The sequence below is a fragment of the Primulina tabacum genome, chromosome 13 (genome assembly GCF_025594145.1).
Source record: "Primulina tabacum isolate GXHZ01 chromosome 13, ASM2559414v2, whole genome shotgun sequence".
Classification (NCBI taxonomy): domain Eukaryota; kingdom Viridiplantae; phylum Streptophyta; class Magnoliopsida; order Lamiales; family Gesneriaceae; genus Primulina; species Primulina tabacum.
Window position 1 is genome coordinate 22,080,530 of NC_134562.1, and position 24,149 is coordinate 22,104,678.

Sequence of the window (24,149 nt, forward strand, 5' to 3'; positions counted from 1 at the left end):
TATCTGGGGAACAAAACAAATTTAGGTCGAAACTTTAATTTTTTTTAGGAAGCCCATTATATTTCTATTTGATGGGATTGTTCATATTATATTTGTGTTTAATGAGATTACCGCTTGATTTTAAAAAATAAGTGTTTCTTAATTCCACTGACCAGAAGTCTAGAAAAAATAATAGAAGTTATGTGATAGTTAAAAAGGATTTTTTATTCTTGAAATAATTAGGATTATAGCATTTAGTATATTATAATATATTAATATATATTTAAATTAATTAAACTAAAACTGTACATATCATATTTATTTCGTATAATTTAACACATAATATTTTATTTTTCTAAATATTCATATTTTCCTTTTATTTATTTAATAATTTAAATTTTTAATTGTAATATAGTAAAAATAATCCCTAAAATCTCAATGTCTTATATATATAGAGCTAATTTAAATGATGATCGCATAATTCATAAAGTTTAATACAAATTTTGATGTATTTTTAATACTTCTTTAGGAATAATTACAAAAAATGCCATCTATACATTTGTCTGGCTCTACAAAAAGGAAAAACATTGACACTTTGAAAATTTGGTTAATGTATTTTTAAAAAATTATTTAGAGAATTTTTTTATGTTGTTTGATTTTATTACATATATTTTAAATATTACATATTATTACATATATTTTAAATATTACATATTATTATAAAAAAATTAACATTATTCATTGGCGAGAGATTCAACTTTTTGAATTCGACTCATGCCTCAAGATTGTCAGCTACAACATGTGGCATATTGTTTCTACTTTTTTTTTTTGAGATGTTAAATGTATATAGTAGGGGTGAGTAAAATAGAACCGAAAAACTATTTAAACCGCAAATTTTGGTTTTAATTTCAAAATTTGGATTAAAACAATCCGAATCATAATGGGCAAAATTGATATTAAACGATAGACTTTGCTAAAAAAATTAATTTATTATTATTTTTTGTATAAATTAATGTTTATTTAATTTTTTGTTGCGTTTTGCAGTTAGTATTATGAATAAATTATTCAATCAACATATCTTCTTAATACTTAAAGCTTGCTATTGCACTAGGGGGCCAGTTTCTTTCCGGTTCTCGGTGATGCCAAATACAGGTGTCTATTACAAGACACAGCTTAGGAGACCCAAAACCACGTGTGCAGTTTTCTACTCTCCACCTCATCCTTGACATCCCCCGGTTACACAAGCTTTATGCATTTCCTCATTTTTCCCCTCCCCCTTCTCCCTCTTTCGTTGGATTTTGGCTTCCCCCACTTCAGTTACCAGCAGCCAAACTCTTCTCCTCTACAATTTTTGTCTGCTTCCTACTTTCACCAACTCCAAGTTATCGCCGCTGCTGTCTCTTCTCTCGGCTTCTGCGAGCTGGTGGGGTTCTTACGCCTCTTCGGTATGCTTTTTTTCCCCTCTGTCTTGTGCGCCTTCTTTTCACCGCTACGGCTCCTTCGGGCGGCCACCTTCTTCTTCCTTCTGTACCCTTGTTTACTTGGCTCTCTCTGACATACTTCTTCTCCTTCTCAGGTTGTCTTCGCCTCCGTCTCTCCCGCCTTGCAGCACGCAGAGCCCTACAAAAATTTTTATCAGGTGTGTTGCTGGTGTCTTGCCTCTTCTTTCGGTTTCTCGATTACAAGGCTGCTGCGTTCCTTTCTTTTTTACACTGTTGACAAGCTTTTCCTTTGGTCTTTCTGCACCCATGTTTCCCTGATTCTCCCCCCCTATACTCTTTTGTTCGAGCCTCAATACTTTGGCTCCACATGGCTGCCTCACATAGCCACTTCGTTAATGGTTTGCTTGCTTCTTTTCCCTCTTCTTCCTTCATAATTTTTTAATACAATGCTTCTTCACATTTTTTTAAACTGTCGGCTGTATCTAGCTTGTTCAGTTCGATTGCTTATTGGTGTTATGCGCACTGACGTATAAAAGCTCGACTTCAATGGGAATTTTTCAAAATCGATATACCCCCCTATACAACATAGAGTTGGTTTTCTTGCTCCTACTCCCTGTTTTCCCTTCATTTCCTTTTTAACGAAATGTTTATTTATATTCTGTGAAATCGCCAACTGCCCTCATCATATTCATTTCTTATACTTAGTGGAGTCACGTAAACTGTTATATAATTGCTTGCCTGTAATGGGGATTTCCAAAACTGATTCAACCCTCTACAGACCCTAACAAAGTTGTTACTGTATTTTCCGGAATAAAATCTCAAGGGCCAGAACCCTCAACACATTACTCCAACAACCAACACTTAATGGAATTAAGGGAAGTTGACTATCATGGCGTATTCTGAATAAAAGGTCTCTCATGTCTTTCATAATCAATCCAAATGCAGAAGAAGAAAGAGATCCCTACAGAATTCCAACAAGCAAAATATGCGAATGGCATTGTATTGGCTTTTCCAAGGATGTCAACCAGGAGATTCCTTGGTGTTTCATTATTCTGGCCATGGTTCAAGGCAAAGGAACTACAATGGAGATGAAGTTGATGGATATGATGAAACCTTGTGTCCTCTTGACTTTGAAACACAGGGTATGATTGTAGATGATGAGATTAATACATCTATTGTGAGACCTCTACCTCACGGTGTTAAGCTTCATGCAATAATAGATGCGTGTCATAGCGGAACAGTTCTTGATTTACCGTTTCTATGCCGGATGAATAGGTAGGCTTAAAACACCTTTTATTTATATTTTCAAGAGTGACATAATCCTGTGTTTTTATCATGTCTGATTAGCAGTAGGTGGTGTAGTTTTTGGAATCACAACTGGTATCTCATAAAATTTTAAGAATAAATGGTGCCAAAGTGAGATATAACATGATACTGATTGTCGTCTGCCAAATATGTTAGAAAACTGTGGTGCTTAAGTTTCCAATAAATTCAATTCTCTTTCAATGTTATCTATGTTTGTTTTACCCTCATTTTCCTCTCTACAGACAGCAACTAATCATCCCCATGTTTAGCTTTAGATATAATACTGCATGGGGTCATGGGTTTTAATTCTCAATCTATTATGTGGCCAAGCCCATTATTTCTCTAGATTAGGCTACTGACACAGGAACCACTAAAGTGGGAAAACAAACTGTGGGCACTTAGTTCCTAGACCTGGAATGTTTTCGGTGTTTTATATAAATGGGATCAATGGAATAAGTATGCTAATCGAGGTTGAATTAGGTTGTTCTTCAGTCACTTACATGGTAGGGTAATGTTATGTTCTCGTTGATCTTGTTTGGTATCCGTTAGTTACTCATGTCAATTGAGCTGCACCGTATAGTAATCCATTCAGTTATTCGGTAGCTGTTTTCTGTATAAAACTGAACCTTGGTAATGACCAGTCTGTTCCTCACTTTCACAAGTTAGTCATCCAAGAAAAAGCATGTTTGAAGAAAATATCAATGCCTTCACCACTTAAGGTGATGAGGTTCTATGATCAGTGTTACAGTGACCATCTCATTATTATTTATGAATCATTCTTTTTGAAGGGTCATTACCATGACATAAAATGGAAGTTATCTGTTGTTTGATCAAAATGTCAAGCAATGGTGTTAAGCTTCTAAACTTTAAGAAAGATGTTTGGAGGCTGTTGTTTCCATTGATTTATAGAATAAGGATTCTGGAAACTTTTCGATTGCTTTCATGGTGGGATTTAATCATGTAGACTCAAAATAATGATGACACTCATATCCTTGAGAAGTAGTACTAAATTGTCATGTGGGTATGTCTGTCATTAGTATTCCTCTCTTGGTAGTTGTGCCAAAAGAATGAATTTCTTTTTGCTGTATTAAATATTATGGTTTGCTACTTATATCAAAACAGGAGTGGCCAATATGCATGGGAGGACCATCGTACTCGATCAGGTGTGTGGAAAGGAACAAATGGTGGTGAGGTAATTTCTTTTAGTGGTTGTGATAAATGATGATGATCAAACATTAGCTGATACCTCTGTAAGTTAAGAATGTTGATAGTAACATTAAGATATTATGTTATGAAACAAGAAACTTGTTAAGGTATTATTTTCCTTCTATTTTTCGATTAGGCTCTATCAAAAATCACTTCAACAGGTGCCATGACCTTCTGTTTTATAGGGATCTTATTTTCCACAAAATACGAGTTCTTCTTGGCTTTGGAATGTAAAATTTTCTTCTCTGCTCTTATGTTATTGAAGAATTTTGTCATTTTTCTTGACTATTGAACTATGGAGTTAAAGTGACTTTACAGACCAAAATTTGTGGGCTGTGTTACACGAAAGGTCGTTTCTGGTGAATTTTTTATGCAGTATCTGAATTTTTTTGCGATCAGCTATTTACTCCTTGGTTGTGGTGAATACTGATTTTATATGTTTCCACGTCACATTTCCATGAATTTCCTGTCTGTATTGTGTTTGTGATTAAGATACTAGATAATGGTTCATTAATCTCTGCTGGTTGCTGCTTGTTAACACTAACGATAGCATGCCCAGATATTTGAAACATGGTGATTTATAATATTTGAGAAATAGGATAACGGTTGCAGAATCCTTCGCCATAAAAAAAAAATTGTTTTTGATCTAGATTTGTTAGTTTGAAGTTCTTGTATTATAGGGGTGAGACAAAATTTGAATTACATGTTTTCTTGGGTTGATTTTGGGCTTCTTCCACTCCCGCCGTTTTCAAATCGTGTACTGTGACACTTATTTTACTCCTTGTAAACACCAATATCTTCTTTTGATTATTTGCATTTCACTATTTTTAAAAGAAAATAATTCCCACACACTAATTGTAAATGGATTGGAAGACCCTCTTTTCACTCGGAATTAGTCTATGTACTTGCATTAGCGTTTTGTGGCCTTTTACGCAGTTGGTACACACTTTGATCATTTCTATCTCTAAATGTGAGGACATGATCGGCTGTCTTACTCAACACTATGAAAATATGATGTAAGAAATGGAATTTTCTGGACATAAATGAAAAGAATTTTGGGGAAAAAAATGAAATTGCACGGACTTGAATAAATAAATCCCCTTTAAATGTTTGATCTTGAACCATTTGCTGTTTCATGGAATTAAATATACAAGTCGGCCAGTATATTAGCATACCTGATCGGTGAGGTCATTTCCTGATAAATTTTAGACACGACATCGATTTGATTGCTTCTTTGCTAAGGTAAGTAGTAGATATATTTTATATAGAAACCCATTTTTTTTATTCATTCCAGTGTATATGTTTCAGAAGAGCCTGGACATGTAAATCATTTGGATAATAACATATTTAAGAAATTACAATCAAAGAAATTTTAAAAGTACACACAATATGAGTACCTTAGTCATTTTCGCATGTTTTGGGCTTTTCTGTGTTATATCTCATTTGAGGTCGAAGCTTCTTTTGCTGCCTGCATTGACTAGGTGCTCAGCCGTAGCGGCTGGAATATGCGCTTTATGTGTGGTTGAAGTGCTTGCCTGAGATTCAGGCATGGGTATGCTGGTCAGCAACTCTTTTTGAACATGTGAAGGCAAGCTCTTTTCCTCTGCACTGCGTGACAGTGACGATGATTCATCTGATGGAAGACAAGCTATGACGGTATTTCGCACGAATATTCTCCCTCTTGTTTCATTCCTTGATGTCCTAACTTGGAAAAGAAATTGACAATCTTTGAATTTTTCATTAACGGAGTTGGGACTAAAATCTCTTCCTTGTTTTAGATGAGGAAAATAAATGTTAAAAGGATGTATGCGTCATTTATTGAATTGAAATGTTCGCAACTGAATATACCTCTTGGGCTGCTTCAATGAGCTCTTCGCCTGTCATTCTGTCATAACCAATTCCGCAGACCAAGCAACACATAAGCGGCCGAAAGATCTGGTTTACAAGAGACACACGCACGGCCGATTTAAACCCAAATATTTGGATCTTTTTTTTTTAGTTGTTTGATTTGTTTTCGATAGGATTTGGTATTTAGGATTGGGTTGTTATCTTTTCAAATTTTGGATATGGTTGGTAGTTATCTCTAGGGTTGGGAGCTAGGACTCTTTTGTATTTATACCCATTCAAGGTTGAACAAGGGAAGTAAGAATTTTCCAGCATAAACAAGTACTAAGAGATCGCGAAGTTCTCTCTATCGAGCCTCACCCGTATTCTTATAATTGGTTGTCAAAGGAAGGAAATCTAATAAAACAACTTGGAATCTGGATTCCAAGGTTTCAGTTAGTAAGCGACCCGTTACACGATTAGTTACAAGGGAACACGACAAAGTGGTATCAGAGCAGGGTGTAATGGGTGATTCGGCCATTTCGAAACAACTGGATGCATTCATGAAAATGTACATAGAGGACAAGAAGGCACAAGACCTGATTCAGCAAGGATTTCGGAAACAACTGGAAGAGCTTTCCCTCTCCTTGGCGGCGGTTCAAACAAAATCCCTGCAAAATAATGATGTTGACAGTAACGTGAGGGGCTCAAACGATCCTCGACGCGGCGGACCCGAGAGGGGAGAAAATTTTTTCGGCGGACAGCGCTATACACGGCTAGACCTTCCCCGATATGATGGGCTTGCTGATCCACTCGGGTGTCTCACCCACTGTGAATTTCTCTTCCGACATCAGAACACACCGATCCACGACCGAGTAGGGATCGCAGCATTTCATTTGGAGGGGGATGCGCAATTATGGTTCCTAAAGGTAGAAGAGAACAGCCCCAACATGACGTGGAATGAATTCAAGGAGCAATGCCACTTACGTTTCGGCCCAATCCTACGCTGCACTAAATTGGGAGAACTCTCTAAATTGAGACAGACGAGTTCCGTGGAAGACTACCAGAAAAAATTCGAACAATTAATGGCAAGGACGACCAACCTATCACAAGATCAGCTAGTGGAACTTTTCATTAGCGGACTACAAGAGGGTATTGCAGCAGAGGTCCTCATCCATCTTCCGCTGGACTTACCCAGAGCAATGCGCCTCGCACGATTATATGACGTACGTTCCGTTGCGCGTTCCTCCCATCCTACAAACCATATTCGCCGTAATGCTGCCCAGCAATCAACAGGTCCGTTTATCCGGCGACTAAATCGCGCCGAGATGGAAGAACGCAAGGCGAAAGGATTGTGTTATAATTGCGATGAATTATATCTTCCAGGGCATCGCTGTAAGAAGTTGTTCTGGATAGAAGCCGTGGATGATGCAATACAGAACGATGGCCAAAATACCCCTACTGATGAAGAAGAGCCAGCGGTTTCAATTCATGCTTTAACAGGTACACAGGGGGCACAAACCATGCAAATCAAGGGCTCGATCTCACGTAATTCACTCCTTGTCTTAATTGATTCGGGCAGCACACATTGCTTCCTGGATAAATCATTAGCTCAGAGTCTAGGGCTCTCAATGGAACCCAAAGCTACTCTTCGGGTCTTGGTGGCAAATGGGCGACGAATTCCTTGTGCAGGAGTTTGTCATAACGTGGTTTTACGATTGGGAGAGTATAAATTCTGCATTGATTTTGTTATTATTCCCTTGGGAGGTTTTGGGGCGATCCTAGAGGTCAATTGGCTCAAACTGTTGGGTTCCATCCAATGGGACTTCGCCAAAATGTGTGCAGTTTATGTCTCATGGGCAGAAGGTTACTCTACAAGGAAACATCACGGACCACCCTAGATCAAGTGGCCACCTCGCTGCCATACAATTACAGAAGGGCAGGGATCAAGAGCTACACGACCTCCTCCTAGGATTTTCAACAGTCCTTGCGGAGCCTTCGGGCCTACCACCCCTCCGCAACTTCAGTCACAAGATCATTCTAGAACACGGGACGAGCCCATTGCTGTCCGCCCATATCGTTATGCACACTCCCAGAAGGATGAGATAGAGAGGCAATGTACCGAGATGCTGTCCAAGGGGTTTATTCGACACAGTACATCTCCGTTCTCCTCACCAGTCATCCTAGTTCCTAAAGCCGATAAAACTTGGAGGTTTTGTGTCGACTACCGGGATCTAAACGCAAAAACAGTCAAGGACAAGTTTCCTATACCCATCATCGAGGAATTATTGGATGAGCTATTTGGTGCTTCCTTCTTTACAAAACTAGATCTAAGCGCAGGCTATCACCAATTTCGCATGGATCCCGGAAGCATTCCCCTGACAGCATTCCGAACGCACCATGGGCACTACGAATTTGTGGTTATGCCATTCGGCCTCACCAACGCCCCCGCCACATTCAAGGCCCTTATGAACTTTGTGTTCCAAGCGTATCTACGGAAATTCGTTCTCGTCTTTTTTGACGACATTCTGATTTATAGTCCTACATGGGAAAGTCATTTACATCACCTGCATATAGTTCTCACTACGCTGCAGCAACACCAGTTGTTCTTAAAACGCTCCAAGTGTTTCTTTGCTTAACAGGAAGTCGCATACTTGGGCCATGTGATCTCCCAATCAGGGGCTAAGGTTGATATGTCCAAAATCGAGGCCATCGCAGATTGGCCACAACCAACCTCACCAACAGCTTTACGTGGGTTTCTTGGGTTGACGGGATATTATCGTCGTTTTGTCAGAGATTACGGATTGATTGCTGCACCTTGACTGCTCTGCTTCGGAAAAATTCCTTCAAGTGGTCCCCGGATTCTACCACAACATTTGAGAAACTTAAAAAAGCCCTCACTACGACCCCGGTTCTCACTCTTCCGAATTTTTCCAAGCCCTTTGTCGTTGAATGTGACGCCTCGGACTCGGGTACTGGGGCAGTACTTCAGCAAGGCGGCTGTCCCATTGCTTTTTTCAGTCATTCATTCGCCCAACACCACATAAAATTACCAGCCTACGAGAAGGAGCTAATGGCTTTAACAAGGGCAATCCGTCATTGGCGCTCATATTTTTGGGGCCAACCTTTTGTCGTTCGCACAGACCACTACAGTCTCAAGTACCTACTAGAACAACGGATTGCAACGCCATCCCAACAACGCTGGCTTTGCAAGTTATTGGGGTTTGATTTCACCATCGAATACAAATCTGGGAGTTCTAATACAGTAGCAGACGCCTTGTCACGACGAGATTCTTCCACGATGTGCGTCACAGCTGTCTCCATCCCATCGTGGGATTTTCTAGCTAATATTAAAGCAGAACACGCCCACTCGGACGAAATACAGCAGCTGATTAAGGAAAATACAGGTGCGCAAACGCAGCCCAAGTGGGCTTATGCTGAAGGCATTTTACTGTATAATTCGCGTATATTTTTACCCAAGACGTCCCCATTGATATCGCGAATTCTTGGAGCCCTGCATAATTCATACCATGAAGGGTATCAAAAAACATTTCAGCGAGTGCATCGCGACTTCTATTGGGCAGGTATGCGACGCCAGGTGAAGGACTTTGTGGCCACTTGTTTGGTTTGCCAACGGAATAAAGTTGAACATCTTCAACCGGCGGGACTCCTCCAACCCCTGCCGGTACCTCACCAGATTTGGGCAGATATCTCAATGGATTTTGTGGAGGGCCTCCCTTCTTCACATGGAAAAAGTGTGATCTTCGTTGTGGTGGACCGCTTCTCAAAGTACGCTCATTTTATTGCAATCACTCACCCATATACCGCTGTATCAGTGGCCCGCATATTCTTTGACTATGTGTTTAAACTGCATGGCCTACCCGAATCCATTGTCAGCGATCGGGATGTCACTTTCACTAGCTCATTCTGGAAAGAACTGTTTCGGTTGCAAGGAAACAAACTTTGTTTCAGTTCTTTATACCACCCTCAATCAGATGGACAAACGGAGGCTGTTAACCGAGTTTTGGAAATGTATTTACGTTGTTTTACTAGCGACTACCCGTAGAAGTGGGGGGAATGGCTCGCTTGGGCGGAGTATTGCTACAATACAAGTTTCCTTTCTTCATTGCGTGCCACCCCGTTCGAGGTCATCTATGGGAGACAGCCGCCTGGACTCTTATCGTATTGTCAAGGGGTAGCTCGCCTCGAAGCGGTAGATCAAGCACTGATGTCTCGAGACAGGGTACTCCGGAACATCAGAGACAGGCTACTGCATGCACAAAATCGGATGAAGGTGCAATATGACAATAATCACCGGGAACTACAATTCAATATCAATGATCTGGTCTTGTTAAAACTCCAACCGTATCGCCACTTAAGCCTAGCGGCACGAGCAAACATGAAGTTATCTCCACGTTTCTATGGACCTTTCAAGGTGTTGGAACGTATTGGGTCGGTTGCCTATAAACTCGAGCTCCCTGAGACAACCAAAATGCACCCCGTTTTCCATATTTCATTCTTAAAACCTTTTCGGGGAGCAGAAACATACGAAGCCACGTTACCAGCTCTCCCCTCGGGCGAGCAGCTACTTGCTCCTCAAGCTATCCTCGACCAACGAGTTCACAAGGGGAGAACGGAGTTGTTAATTCACTGGCAAGGGTTGTCACCATCAGAGGCTTCATGGGAAGATGTGACATTATTTTCAGAGCGATTTCCAGCCTTTGTGTTTGCGGACAAACACCAATCTCAGGGGGTGGGTGATGTCATAACCAATTCCGTAGACCAAGCAACACATAAGCGTCCGAAAGATCTGGTTTACAAGAGACACACGCACGGACGATTTAAACCCAAAGATTAGGATCTTTTTTTTTAGCTGTTTGATTTGTTTTCGATAGGATTTGGTATTTAGGATCGGGTTGTTATCTTTCAAATTTTAGATATGGTTGGTAGTTATCTCTAGGGTTGGGAGCTAGGACTCTTTTGTATTTATACCCATTCAAGGTTGAATAAAGGAAGGAAGAATATTCCAGCATAAACAAGTACTAAGAGATCGCGAGGTTCTCTCTATCGAGCCTCACCCGTATTCTTATAATTGGTCGTCAAGGAAGGAAATCTAATAGAACAACTTGGAATCTGGATTCCAAGGTTTCAGTTAGTAAGCGACCCGTTACACGATCAGTTACAAGGGAACACGACACATTCCTAATAACATTTGTGCTTCCCGATATTTCACATATACGGTCAAGTTTCCAGTTCCGTCAGATAATTCTGCTTGGAATCGTAATCTGTACGGATATAATAAGGCACAATGTAAGTAAATGATATGTTGGAGTGAAAGTAATAGGCAGTAGCTACGTCAATGGTTTATGTTTGTAGGGTAAATGGGTAATGTACAACAGTATTGGGCCTGAGAAAGTATTGTTGCAGTAAAAGCAAGTGAATTCGTATCCATAAGCAGCTCCACAAGACTTGGTACAACTTGGACATTATAAAAGGTACAAACATTGCTGTGAATATGACATTTTAAGCCCAGTTTTTACCCAGAAAGACTTAAGTTGTGAATGAAATGTTTTTTGTATTAGCACTAATTCTTGGAATTTAAAGGAATTTAAAAGAATATACGGATAAAAGTACAAGTACTGTTTCGGCTAAGCTAAGGATTTGGCCGATCTTGCGAATCTGGAAATTTAACGGCCTATCAACGCTTTGGTATGCTTTCTCGTACAATTTTTCAGAAATAACAGTGTGCATATTGTCTATTAGCTTTTACCCTAAAAAAAAAGAGGTATGTGAGTGACAAGTCCACAATATTAAGATTCTGTTAGACATGAAGAAAAAACATTAATAAAGAGATGGAATTTTAGTAAAAGCTAGTTACATTCATGGCGAACAATGATAACTTTTGTTGTACAAATATGAGTTTCCCTTTAGTATCCTATAAAACGCTGAATAAGTAGGAAAAAGTTTACCAAATGAAAAGGTTAGATTAAATTGAAGCTACTTTGGTTTGATGATATTCAAAGTAGAGTAAGAGTAGGCTGAGCAAATATGAGTTGTGATAATGCCAAGATTGTTGGAGAAAACAAAATTAAACTCTGGAAAAGGTGGTTTTAGATTTTAGTGAACTAATATCTATCGTTCGGAAGTCGTAATAGTGTAAAATATGTTGTTCATAAAGTTAGTTGAAGATAATAATAAATCAAAAAGTTTCCTCGTTGTTAGTATTGCTAAAATGTAGTGTAAGAGTAGATAACTATAGTATATCTGTAAAAAATAAGAGAATTTTTCATTAATGAGTGGTGAAGATGAAAGGAGAGTTGGAGTTAATAAAATGGTTGCACATCATTGAGCTAAAAAACAACTGGAATTAATAGATTGAATGTAGGAAAGAATAAAAAGTTCAGAAAGTTTAGAACGGAAGAATAAAAAGTGAGGTTATGAATTACCACAAACGCAAGTCTTCAGCCTGTGAGATTGGAAGGTCAAATAAAATAGTACTACTTGGTATCGTACCGATGGATAACCCTATAACAGAATATTTTGTTAAATAAAAATGTTTGCAGTTTGATATAATGCAGTGTAACATAGAATCAACCTATTTTACAAAAACATGAGCATAAAATAATGATTTTACCGTAGAAAGTGTTTATAGAAAGACGCATCCCTAAAACTATAGGTATGTGAACATTCTTTGTCAAATAGGGTGCCTCAGTTTGCAAAAATTCTTCCCCTAATGTAAGGATCAAAGCTCTTCGCCTGCCTACGTAATGAAATTGTGCTTTCACATCTAATATACACGAAATAAACATTAAATTACAGTAATTCAAAGTACGGGATCAGAAGTAAATAGATTACTCTTTGTTGATGATCACAAAATCTTGTAAATTTCTTTTAGTTCTTTCAACAGAACGTGGTGGGAATACATATATAACACTACATAGCAAATATGGGGAAAAACCTTGTCAATAAAGTGAGAAAACGTATATCATATGTTAGGGTAACATAGGAAAATAGGTTGCTAAAATACTCAACTGATTTGCTTAGTTGGTACATCTGCCAGTTCAGGAAACTCTGCAAAAGGAGTGAGCTGGTAAATGTGGTCAATTGGTATATACTTATGTTCCTCTGCACGTCTGATGTAAGTGCTTCGGCTAAGGATCATTTGATGCTTTGAAGTTCCTAGAATAGGGGTGTTTCCTGTTATTTCTCTGATCTTTGATTTCCCCACATAATAAGTGTCGTAAAGCTCGAGTAACTTGTCTAACTGGTCAACATCTTGGTCCTAAATGATGCTTTGCATTCTTTCATTCTGTTCATACTAATGAGGTAAGTAAAACAATGTGAAATGGTAAAAGTAACGCTAAAAGAAATGAATAAATTAACCTCTTTGTCAACAAAAACAAGTCTTTGACCAAGACTTTGACAAACCAGCTTTGGGTCTCCAGTTCCAGTTTTCGAAGTGTAGTACATTTTTCTTCTATAGATCTGAACATGCCGAGAAAACAGTAGAAAAGTCTGTCAATACTGATATTCTAATAGTTAGCTTTGGGGAAGAATCAAATATTTGTAAGTAGACATTGTTGCTGATCTGAGGCAAATTGTTGGGGATACATAGCTTAGTATAATGAATTTTGCGTTTGGCTGGACTGGAATAATGAAGTAAAAGCATGACTTTGTAATAGGAGAAAAAAAGACAAATCTGAACGCAAACTCCAAGGATACAAATAATAAGCTGGAAGACAAAAGTAAAAAAGCAAATCTGAAATGTGACAGTGGCATGGACACATTTTTATAACATATGCAAAAAAATAAACGTATATTAAATAAAAAAGATAATTTTCCTTGGGCTTACCTATATTAAATAAGCTTTGTAGCAGCTAGAACATTTTGATATACAACGTTCTTTGTATATCCAGTGCTTTGAAACAATGGTACGGGTGGCCTGATAAGCACTTTTAATTGATCTATACTTTTTGCTCTGGAGAGCGCAATATAAAGCTGACCGTGTGAGAAAACATGTTCTTTCAAGTAGATACCAACGAAATCTAAAGTTTGACCTTGTGCTTTGTTTATGGTCATCGCATAACATAGACTACTGGAAATTGTTTCCTCTTAAATGGAATAGTTGAAAAATCATCGCCTCGAGCCTCTAATGTTATACGAGGAATGAAGATAGGTGTTCCTACGTGGATTCCAACTGAGATTCAGCATAAATAACATTTGTGTTAAAACCTTTGCAAAGAAGCCGTGTACCATAATCAAACAAGGGCATCACTTTGACGGTTTATAAAAATTTTGACATGATATTCCTACATTTTTTTAAACCAAAATCGCAAGCAATGCCATATATACAACATCAACTGTATTTTCATACACAACCATGCACCATATTGTAATGCAAATACATATTCTCATATACAAGCATACTGTGTAGTATCATAAACATCGTAAAACTTGTTCAAACCCTGACATATTTTAGTACAATACATATGCGGAAGCTATATAATAATAAGTCCCGGTTCTTGTCGAGGTGAGACATCCATTGGCGAACCGGCATCCTATGCATCTTCACTACCTGATCCTGTAATACATGAGCTACGTGAGTTTATAAAACTCAATAAGTTGGCACTTATACGTATCAATATGCGTAGAAGGAACATACATATCAAGTCGTGAGCAACAATGAATTTTTAAACCATGTCATATCATGACATATATTCGTGTTCATTTTTGTACTTGATCCTCATTAGTTGATCTGTACTACCGTGCTTGCTTTATTATATAGCTACTATTGTGTTGGACGTCAGGGAGCAACCTTTGGCAACCCCACGCCCCATTAACATATATTGACGAATAGGTTTGGTGAACTTAAAATCTCCCATGATGTCAACAAGCTCTATATCATGTAAAAATCAGTCTTTTTCCTTTCATGTTCATAACATAACATAGCACCCATCATCAATATTCACGAGTTTCTTACATATTTAATACATAACAATGGAATATGGTGCTATGTTTTCATCAATAAGATACTAACAATGTAAATATAGCAATAATCAATGGTAAGTATTTGAAATTATAATATTACTCATGTATTACTTCAAAAACATGCCAACTTACAGTCCAAGCGTAAGAACACTGGTTTGAGACGATGTTTCTCGTTCCTATGCTGTCAAACATATCAATAATTCAATTACTATGTCTATTCTAGGTGAAGTTTTCTCCTCTACATTTATAATAACCAAAAAAGATGAAAACTTACACCCTTATAAAGTCCTTGAGATGGAGAACTAAGTTCCCACTTCAAAATGATGAAAGAAATGAAGAAGAGAGCTTTTGGAGGAAGGGTTTCTTGGTTTACTTCGAGCTTATGCTGTAAGGAAATGAAGGAATGTTGAAGAAGCCTTGAAATTTCGAAACTTATCCTTTTCTTATACTCAGCGGCGCTCAGGCGGTAATATATTACCGCTCGGGCACCGAACATTCTGCCCAAAAGATGAAAATTTCGTGCACCGGCGATCGGGCGCCACATGATCTGCCTCTGCGCACTGCTTCATCAAAGATCGCTCCAGACACCGCTCTTCCATTCATAATTTGAGAAAGTGATAAACATGAAAGTTGTAGCTCTATGTCTTGGCTTGATCTCCAATTGGTTTCATGTCATTTGGAGGTCTCACTAAAAAGTTATGCTTATTCTCCTAAAATGTGTCAGTGAGGGAATGCCGGTATACACGACACTCTTCGGGGCACTTTTGGCTTGTCTTCCACAATGATTCGGACAAAACCTAAAACATGAAAGTCGTAGCATTATATCTTAGCTTTCTAATGGTAGCGGCCTCACACAATTTGGATCAATATTCAAATCATTATGCTAAAACCCGTAAAAACCGTCATATTTTCATCTCATTTCCTACCAACTTCATTACACTATATCTACCTACACATCTTACCATCACTATTTAGACGTATATTCATTCTCAATACACCATGAACAATATAAAAATCATGTTCAATCTCAATATTGATACCTCAATCATCACGTGAAATCTAATGAGCTAAATAACTACATAATAAACGACATAAACGCATTATTATCATTTGTACGAGTAACCGGGCATTATAATTCTCCCCTCCTTCAAAGAATTTCGTCCTCGAAATTTGACGTACCATATAGTTCAGGATATCTCTGTTGAATCTCGTCTTCTCGCTCCTAAGTTGCTTCTTCAATTGCATGATTGCGCCATAATAGTTTCACCAACGGTATTTCCTTGCCTCGTAACACTTTTGATTTCCTATCGAGGATTTGGACCGGCCGTTCTTCATACGAGAGATTCGATGCAACCTCCAATGGTTCGTAATGAAGAACGTGAGAAGGATTGGCCAAATATTTCCGTAGCAAGGAAACATGTCAAACGTTATGAACATTTGATAAGTTCGGTGGTAAAGCAACTCGGTAGGCCATGTCTCCTATTCTTTTCAAGATTTCAAATGGACCGATATATCTTGGACTCAATTTTCCCTTCTTACCAAAGCGCAAAATGCCCTTCAATGGTGATATCTTTTCAAATACATGGTCACCAGCCTGAAATTCCAATCGACGACGTCGCACATCATCTTAGCTTTTCGGTCGGCTCTAGGCAGTATGCATTCTTTCTCTGATCTTGGTTACTAATTCGGCTGTCTTTTGTACCAATTCAGGGCCTAATAATTTTCTTTCTCCTACTTCATCCCAATGTACTGGAGAGCGACATTTTCTACCATATAATGCAGTATATGATGCCATTCCAATGCTTGACTGATAGCTATTGTTATATGTAAACTCAGCCAACGGTAGTTTACTGTCCCAACTACCTGGAAAGTCAATAGTACAGGCCCTCAACATATCTTCTAAGATCTGATTCACTCGTTCTGATCGTCCATCAGTTTGAGGATGGAACTCCGTACTAAATGACAATCGAGTTCCCATAGCATAATGTAAACTCTTCCAAAATGCCGACGTAAATTTGTGATCTCTATCAGATACAATGGACACTGGGTTTGCCATGAAGTTTCTCCGTCTCTTTAATGTATTCTCAGCATATTGATTCATCGTGTATGTGGTCTTCACCGGAAGAAAGTGAGCTGATTTTGTAAATCGATCCACAATAACCCATATAGCATTGTACCTTCTTTGTGTTCTTGGCAAACCAAGAATGAAATCCATTGTGATGTGTTCCCATTTCCACTCAGGAATGGGTAGTGGTTTTAGGAGTCCTGCTGGTCTTTGATGTTCAGCATTGACCTGTTGACAAGTTAGACATTGTGCAACAAATTGAGCAATGTCCTTTTTCATACCTGGCCACCAAAATAATGGTTTCAAATCTTTGTACATTTTCGTGCCTCCTGGATGGATCGAGTAGGGTGTAGCATGAGCATCAATAAGAATGTCAGTTCTTATCGTTCTTTGTTTTGGCACAAACAGTCTCCCTCGATATGTCCATATTTCTTCCCTAATCAATTCAAAGTTCAAATTTCATTTTTTTCATCTCTCTGTTTCAGTTGTTGTAATTCATTATCTGCATTTTGTTCGGCCTTGATCTTGTCTGCAAGTGTGGGTCGAACCATGAGAGATGATAATTGGATTGCAGCTCCTTTTGGAATAACATCAATTTTCGAGTTCTATAAATCCCATGAAATTTGTTCTTGTAATTGCATTGCAGCAATAGAACCGGACTTTCGACTTAACGCATCTGCAACAACATTTGCTTTACATGGATGATAATTAATAACACAATCATAATCTTTTACTAATTCCAACCAACGTCGTTGTCGCATATTCAGTTCTTTTTGCGTGAATAAATATTTCAAACTCTTGTGGTCCGTGTATATTTCACACCGTTCGCCATACAGATAATGACGCCATATTTTCAACGCAAATACCACTCTTGCAAGTTCTAAATCATGTGTGGGATATTTCTTTTCATATTTCTTCAATTGTCTTGATGCATAAGCAATGACCTTCTCGTGCTGCATTAGGATTGCTCCTAAACCTTGTTTCGAAGCATCACTGTATACCATAAAATCTTGAGGTCCTTCTGGTATCGCAAGGACCGGTGCTGATGTCAATTTTGTTTTTAACTCTTGGAAACTGCGATCACGTGCTTCGTTCCATACAAATTGTTTTCAATTCTTGGGAACTGCGATCACATGCTTCGTTCCATACAAATTTCACATTCTTTCGAGTTAAAGCAGTCAAAGGCAATGCTATCTTAGAAAATCACGCTAGAAACCACTGGTAATAACCAGCTAACCCAAGAAAACTACGTACCTCGGTAACAGTGGTAGGTCGTAGCCAGTTATTAACAGCTTCTATCTTGCTTGGATCCACTGATATGCTTTCTTTTGAGATAATATGGCCTAAGAATGCTACTTGTTCAAGCCAAAATTCACATTTCTTCCATTTGGCATATAAATGTTTATCCTTCGAAGTCTGCAAAACTAATTCCAGATGTTCTCGATGCTCCTCTACAGTTCGTGAGTAGATGAGAATATCATCTATAAACACAATCACAAACTTGTCTAGAAATGTCTTGAAAATTCTGTTCATTAAATCCGTAAAGCTGCTGGTGCATTTGTTAGTCCAAATGGCATTACAAGAAATTCATAATGCCCATACCTGGTTTGGAAGGCAGTCTTTGGGATATCATCTGATTTCACTTTTAGTTGATGATAGCCTGATCATAAATCAATCTTCGAAAAGATGGCAGCTCCTTGTAATTGATCAAACAAATAATCAATTGTGGGGAATGGATATTTATTTTTGATTGTCACCTTGTTCAACTCCCTATAATCAATACACAGACGAAGGGTACCGTCTTTTTTCTTCACAAATAAAACAGGTGCACCCCACGGTGAAAAGCTCGGTCTAATAAACCCTTTATCAAGTAACTCTTGTAATTGTTCTTTCAATTCTTTCATTTCTGTAGGAGCTAATCAATAAGGAGCTTTTGAGATCGGATGAGTTCCTGCCACAATATCAACTACAAATTCGATCTCTCTATCTGGGGGTAAGCCTGTAACATCATCGAGAAATACCTCTAGAAATTCACAAACAACATCTGTATCTTTTAATTCACGAATCGGTGGATCAATAACTAAAACAAATGCTAAATATCCTTGACACCCCTTCTGTAATATTTTATAAGCCTTCATACAAGAGATTATCTGAAGAGGTAAGGGTATATCTGCACTTGCTACTGTGAATGGTTCAGCTCCTACTATGCATACTTGATCATCTTATGCCACAATCAATAGTAACTCTGTACTTCGAGAGCCAATTCATTCCCAATATCACATCAAAATCGGTCATCTTCAAAACTATCAATTCAGCATACATCTGATGGCCTTGGACATATATTTGACAGCCTCGCACAATCTGATATGTATGTAATTCTTGCCCGGAAGGTAAGGCTATGGCGAGTTGTGTCTCTGTTGTACTTGCTGTAATGCCCAGTCTCCTTACAAACGAATCCGAAATTAAGGAATGCGTGGCTCCTGAATCTAGTAAAACAATAGCAGTGATACCAGAAATCAAGAACATACTAGTGATCATCGATGTATCCGCATCCATTTCCTCTTTAGTCATGGAGAAAAGGCGTCCTTGTAATTTCTCAGAACTCCCTGGACAATTCCTAGGGAGATGCCCTGGCTTTTTGCAACGATAACAAACATTGGAACCTTGCATACATTCCCCGCCGTGAAGTTTGCCACATTTAGGACAAGCTGGTCTGTCCTGTTCTTTACATGGAGGGGGACCTTTGTCACGGGATTCTTCGGGTCTAGTACCTCTGTTATCGGTCTTTTTGCCTTGTCCTGTTCCTTGGTTCTTCTGAAAGTACTGCTGCCTTCGCTGTTGCCTGTCTCTGTCAATGTCTTGTTCATCCTGTTCTGCCATAAGTGCACTTTTAACTATCTCCCCATACGTAGCAACTTTCGACATCCGTACACCTCTTTTAATTTCAGAGCGAAGTCCCCGCATGAAGTGTTCGCCCTTATTGGTGTCATCTTGTGCAATATATGGTACATATTGGACTCCAGACTCGAATTGTTGTATATACTCAGTCATTGACATGGTTCCTTGTTTTAGATTGAGGAAATCACTGGCTTTCTTGGCTCGTACATCTTTGCTAAAAAAATTGTTGTAAAACATGGATTTAAATGTTTCCCACGTCAATGGTATCGCTGGTAATACCACCCTTGCACTCTCCCACCAAATCCTTGCATGTTTTGTTAACAAAAAATGCCACAAGTTACTTTGTCGGCATCTTCCATGTGTAGGTAGGAGAAGATGGATTCCAATGATTTAATCAATTCTTCTGCTACTGACAGATCGGTGCTTCCCATTAATTCCAGGGGATTCAGACGTCGAAAACGATCACACATCTGTTTGAATAGGTCCTTGTCTGGGTAGCATGGCTTGTGCGTGTGCCTGCTCATGAGTAGTCCGTTGTATCTCAAGTAATTGCTGTATCTGCCCCCCATGGACTTTCACTCGTTGTTGGAGCAATTGAGCAAAGTCATTTATAGGTCGTGGCACACTGCCCTCACCTTCGACTGCTGGGGCCTTGCCCTTAGATGACTCTTTGTACCTTGCGTTTAGGTGGCATGGTCTTTTATCTTAACCTACATATAGATCACGTAGAAACACATAACTTAGCATAAACTATGGGATACAAAGATACTTACTTGTCGAGTTCTCCAGGTATGGATGAACTGCAGTGTTTTCCCTGTCGAAGAACCTTGGGCTCTGATACCACTCTAAAGTGTCACACCCTTACTCTATACTTAGCATAATTACCATAATCAAAATAGGGTTTGAATGATATAACTATAGTATGAATCAAATCAAAAAAGGGCATCACTTTGACGGTTTATAAAAATTTTGACATGATGTTCCTAAATTTTTGTTTAAACCAAAATCGCAAGCAATGCCATATATATAACATCATCAACTGTATTTTCATATACAACCATGCACTATATTGTAATGCAAATACATATTCTCATATACAAGCCTACTGTGTAGTATCATAAACATCATAAAACTTCTTCAAACCCTGACATATTTTAGTACAATACATATGCGGAAGCTATATAATAATAAGTCCCGGTTTCAGGTGGTGAGGTTGGGTGCAGTTTCGAAATACGTAGGAACAAATGAATTGTAGTCGAGGATTCACCGTTCGCCTAAGGGTGAAGATATCTTATGTGATCTGATGAGTTAATAGTGCAAGGAGTTTCTGGTCAGAGCAAGAAATATGCTTTAGGGAAAGGTGTTTTCCTAGATGCACATGCCATACCACTATCAGTACTCAAAGATAATTCTCATCGTTGTCGAATTCATATGCAACTCTCGATATACCAATTGTTGCAGATTCGATCAGGACGTGTGTTGAAGGGACCGTACTGTATGCTAACCATGACTGAAGGTTCTTGCAGGCATTATCAGTAATACCTAGGGGATCATGGGATGATGCTACTAGACGCTCTTACCATGATCCGATGGATGCAATCAGAAATGAGTTATGACATTCTTGATCAAAAAGTTGATGAAAAGAATGAGGTTAACTAGGGTAAACCCGAATAAGAATAAATATTATTTTGAATCACACGGAGGTGTGAACCCACAGCTAGCTGTATCCCTGAACCATTGAGGGTCACACAAGTATCGGATTCTGTGTTCCCGTTGAGATAGTCAAATTTCAAGGAGTTGGAATTTGACGACTATAGTTTGATGGAGATCAAACAGGAAGCTTATAAATGAGTTTATAAGTTGATTCCATAGGATGAAACAAAAGAAAGTTAGCATGATTGCTAAATAAAGAAGGAGAGTGGAACTGTCTGTTTTCTCAAGGAGTTCACTAAAATTGGCAGCTGCTAAATATGGTAACTGCCATATATGATAAGTTCCAAATTTGGTAGATGAAATTTTGATCTTCGAAATTTTCGATTTTCATTATATGAACAAGATTTGTATCTTTGGTACATCGGCGCTCACGGATCGTCGATAGGAGTTATAATGAGTTCGGAATCATTTTTTTGTTAACGTGGAATTTACTTATTAAATTGATTGTGCTATTAGTGGTGATTACTAACATGCACAAATTCTCTTATATGTTCTAGAGGAATCTAGAATTAAATTAATCAATGAGTTAATTTATAAATTAAATAATGGTTATTTAATTTAATATACATATTTATTTTATATGATGATTTAAAATATGTGTATATGATATTATTATATCACATATTATTAAAATTAAAAGTTAATAAATACATTATATATTAATTATATGAGAGTTTTAATAGAATGAAATTATTAGTGTCTTTGTGGGAGAGAGACTCTTAATTTGATTTGGAGTCTCACTCTATATATACACTATTAGGACTCATAATACATACCCTAATTTTTGCACACAAAGCAAACAAAAATTCTTCCTTTCCTTGATATAAAAACCCACGGCCATATTGAGTTGCAAGCAAATTAAGTCTTGTAATTTATTTTTGATTAATGACTTAATTAGCTTGAATAATGATTGATTATGAATTAATCAAAACAAAAAAATTTAACTTTCCATGATGAAAAGTTCTCGGCCAATATCAAAAGATTTGGAAAATTTTGGCCAAGTGTTTTCCTTCCACCACCGCGGCGCCGCCTCTAGATTTTGGAAATTCGGTTACGCAATCTCAACACACAAATCGCTTGCGATTTTTAGTGCAATCCAAGCGAGGAACAAAGCATCTGATCGTGGACCTAATTAGGCGATCAAAGGAGACAATCCATTCGTAGGGAGTTACAAGAAGGTCTATCTCCGCGTAACACCGGAATAGTTTGTTGTCCAGCATTTAATACGTGAAGGTATAATCTTAAACAACCTATGTATTGTTTTAAACGCACGACGCCCAAGAACAAAAGTTTTAAACTTCCGGTGCGTCTTGGGTATGAGAACACGATGTCCCAACATGTTAAGGAGGGTTGGTTTGGCAGGTTTTAATGTTGATGTTTTTTCAGAACGTATGAATGGAATGTGAGATTGAATTTCTGGTAAACCTAGCTGATTGAGCCTCCTTTTCTTTATCATTCATTTGTCTCCTGAACTGAGTTTTGGGGTGAACTGAGTTTGAGGGTGAACGGGGGACCAGTTATGTGACTGGGACTGGTGATGATTTAATTTGTATTTTCAGGCTAAAATTATCATTTTTCAAATAATTACAAGCTAAAAATTGAAAATTGTGTGATTTGAGTTCACTCGACTGCCATGCCCATGGGAGTTATAGCAATTTTGAGGCCGTAGTTCAAACTGTATCAGGTTCTACCTGATCTGAATCATCCATGAAATTAATCAGAATTGATTATTGGGGGGTTATTGGTCTACATTTACTTTTCCTTTTATCTCCGTACTTCTATTTTTCATCCTCTATCATATTCTTTATTTCTCTCCTCCCCCTTGTATATTTCTGCATATATGATTGCATGATTTCTCAAATACCACTCAGGTGAAGCCAACTTCCTAGGAGGGGTTGCTTCTGTGAAGAGTTTGAAGGGATTTAATCCTGAGATGGCAAAGAAGAGATTTTTTGAGATATACCTGGATAAGGTATTAACTTTGCATGATTCCTATTTATGTTTTTTTGTAAAATCCAATATAGTTCACAATGTTGTTCCCTTTTTTACAGTATGCAGCCAAATTCTGGCATAGGTTTTCCGGGCGCCTATGAACTAGTAAGACAGGTATTATGATCAACAAATACGTTGGTTGCCGTTTTCTTTGAATTTTTAAGTAACTGTAAGATGAACAACAGTGTAAAGACCGTGGACTTAAAGTTGCTGTGCACGCAAGAAATCACAGGGTAACACAATAGCCTACGTCCACTTCGACCCTTAGATTGTATAGCTTCCGCATATGTATTGTACTAAAATATGTCAGGGTTTGAACAAGTTTTACGATGTTTATGATACTACACAGTATGCTTGTATATGAGAATATGTATTTGCATTACAATATGGTGCATTGTTGTGTATGAAAATACAGTTGATGTTGTATATATGGCATTGCTTGCGATTTTGGTTTAAACAAAAATGTAGGGACATCATGTTAAATTTTTTATAAACCGTCAAAGTGATGCACTTGTTTGATTTGATTCATACTATAGTTATATCATTCAAACCCTATTTTGATTATGGTAATTATGCTAAGTATAGAGTAAGGGTGTGACACTTTAGAGTGGTATCAGAGCCCACGGTTCTTTGATAGGGAAGACACTGCACTTAATCCATACCTGGGGAACTCGGCAAGTATCTTTGTATCCCATAGTTTATGCTAAGTTATGTGTTTCTACGTGACCTATATGTAG

General features: G+C 38.1%; 1 protein-coding gene and 1 long non-coding RNA gene across 2 annotated transcripts in view; one reads left to right on the plus strand and one right to left on the minus strand.

The window, feature by feature from the left end:
* LOC142522702 (uncharacterized) overlaps positions 1-12,729 on the minus strand; it is a 90,572-nt gene extending 77,843 nt beyond the window's left edge. The window contains exons 1-2 of the long non-coding RNA XR_012814505.1: positions 12,612-12,729; positions 12,391-12,512 (exon numbers count right to left, since the gene is read on the minus strand). This is a non-coding gene — a long non-coding RNA (uncharacterized LOC142522702). The remainder of the gene's footprint in view (positions 1-12,390; positions 12,513-12,611) is intronic.
* LOC142522701 (metacaspase-1-like) lies at positions 1,078-23,396 on the plus strand. The gene is given in 5 exon segments (XM_075626240.1): positions 1,078-1,618; positions 2,245-2,393; positions 2,396-2,696; positions 3,849-3,918; positions 23,292-23,396. Coding segments are annotated over 4 exon segments (444 nt in total). The 5' UTR covers positions 1,078-1,618; positions 2,245-2,338; the 3' UTR covers positions 23,310-23,396.
* Positions 23,397-24,149: the final 753 nt, after the last annotated feature.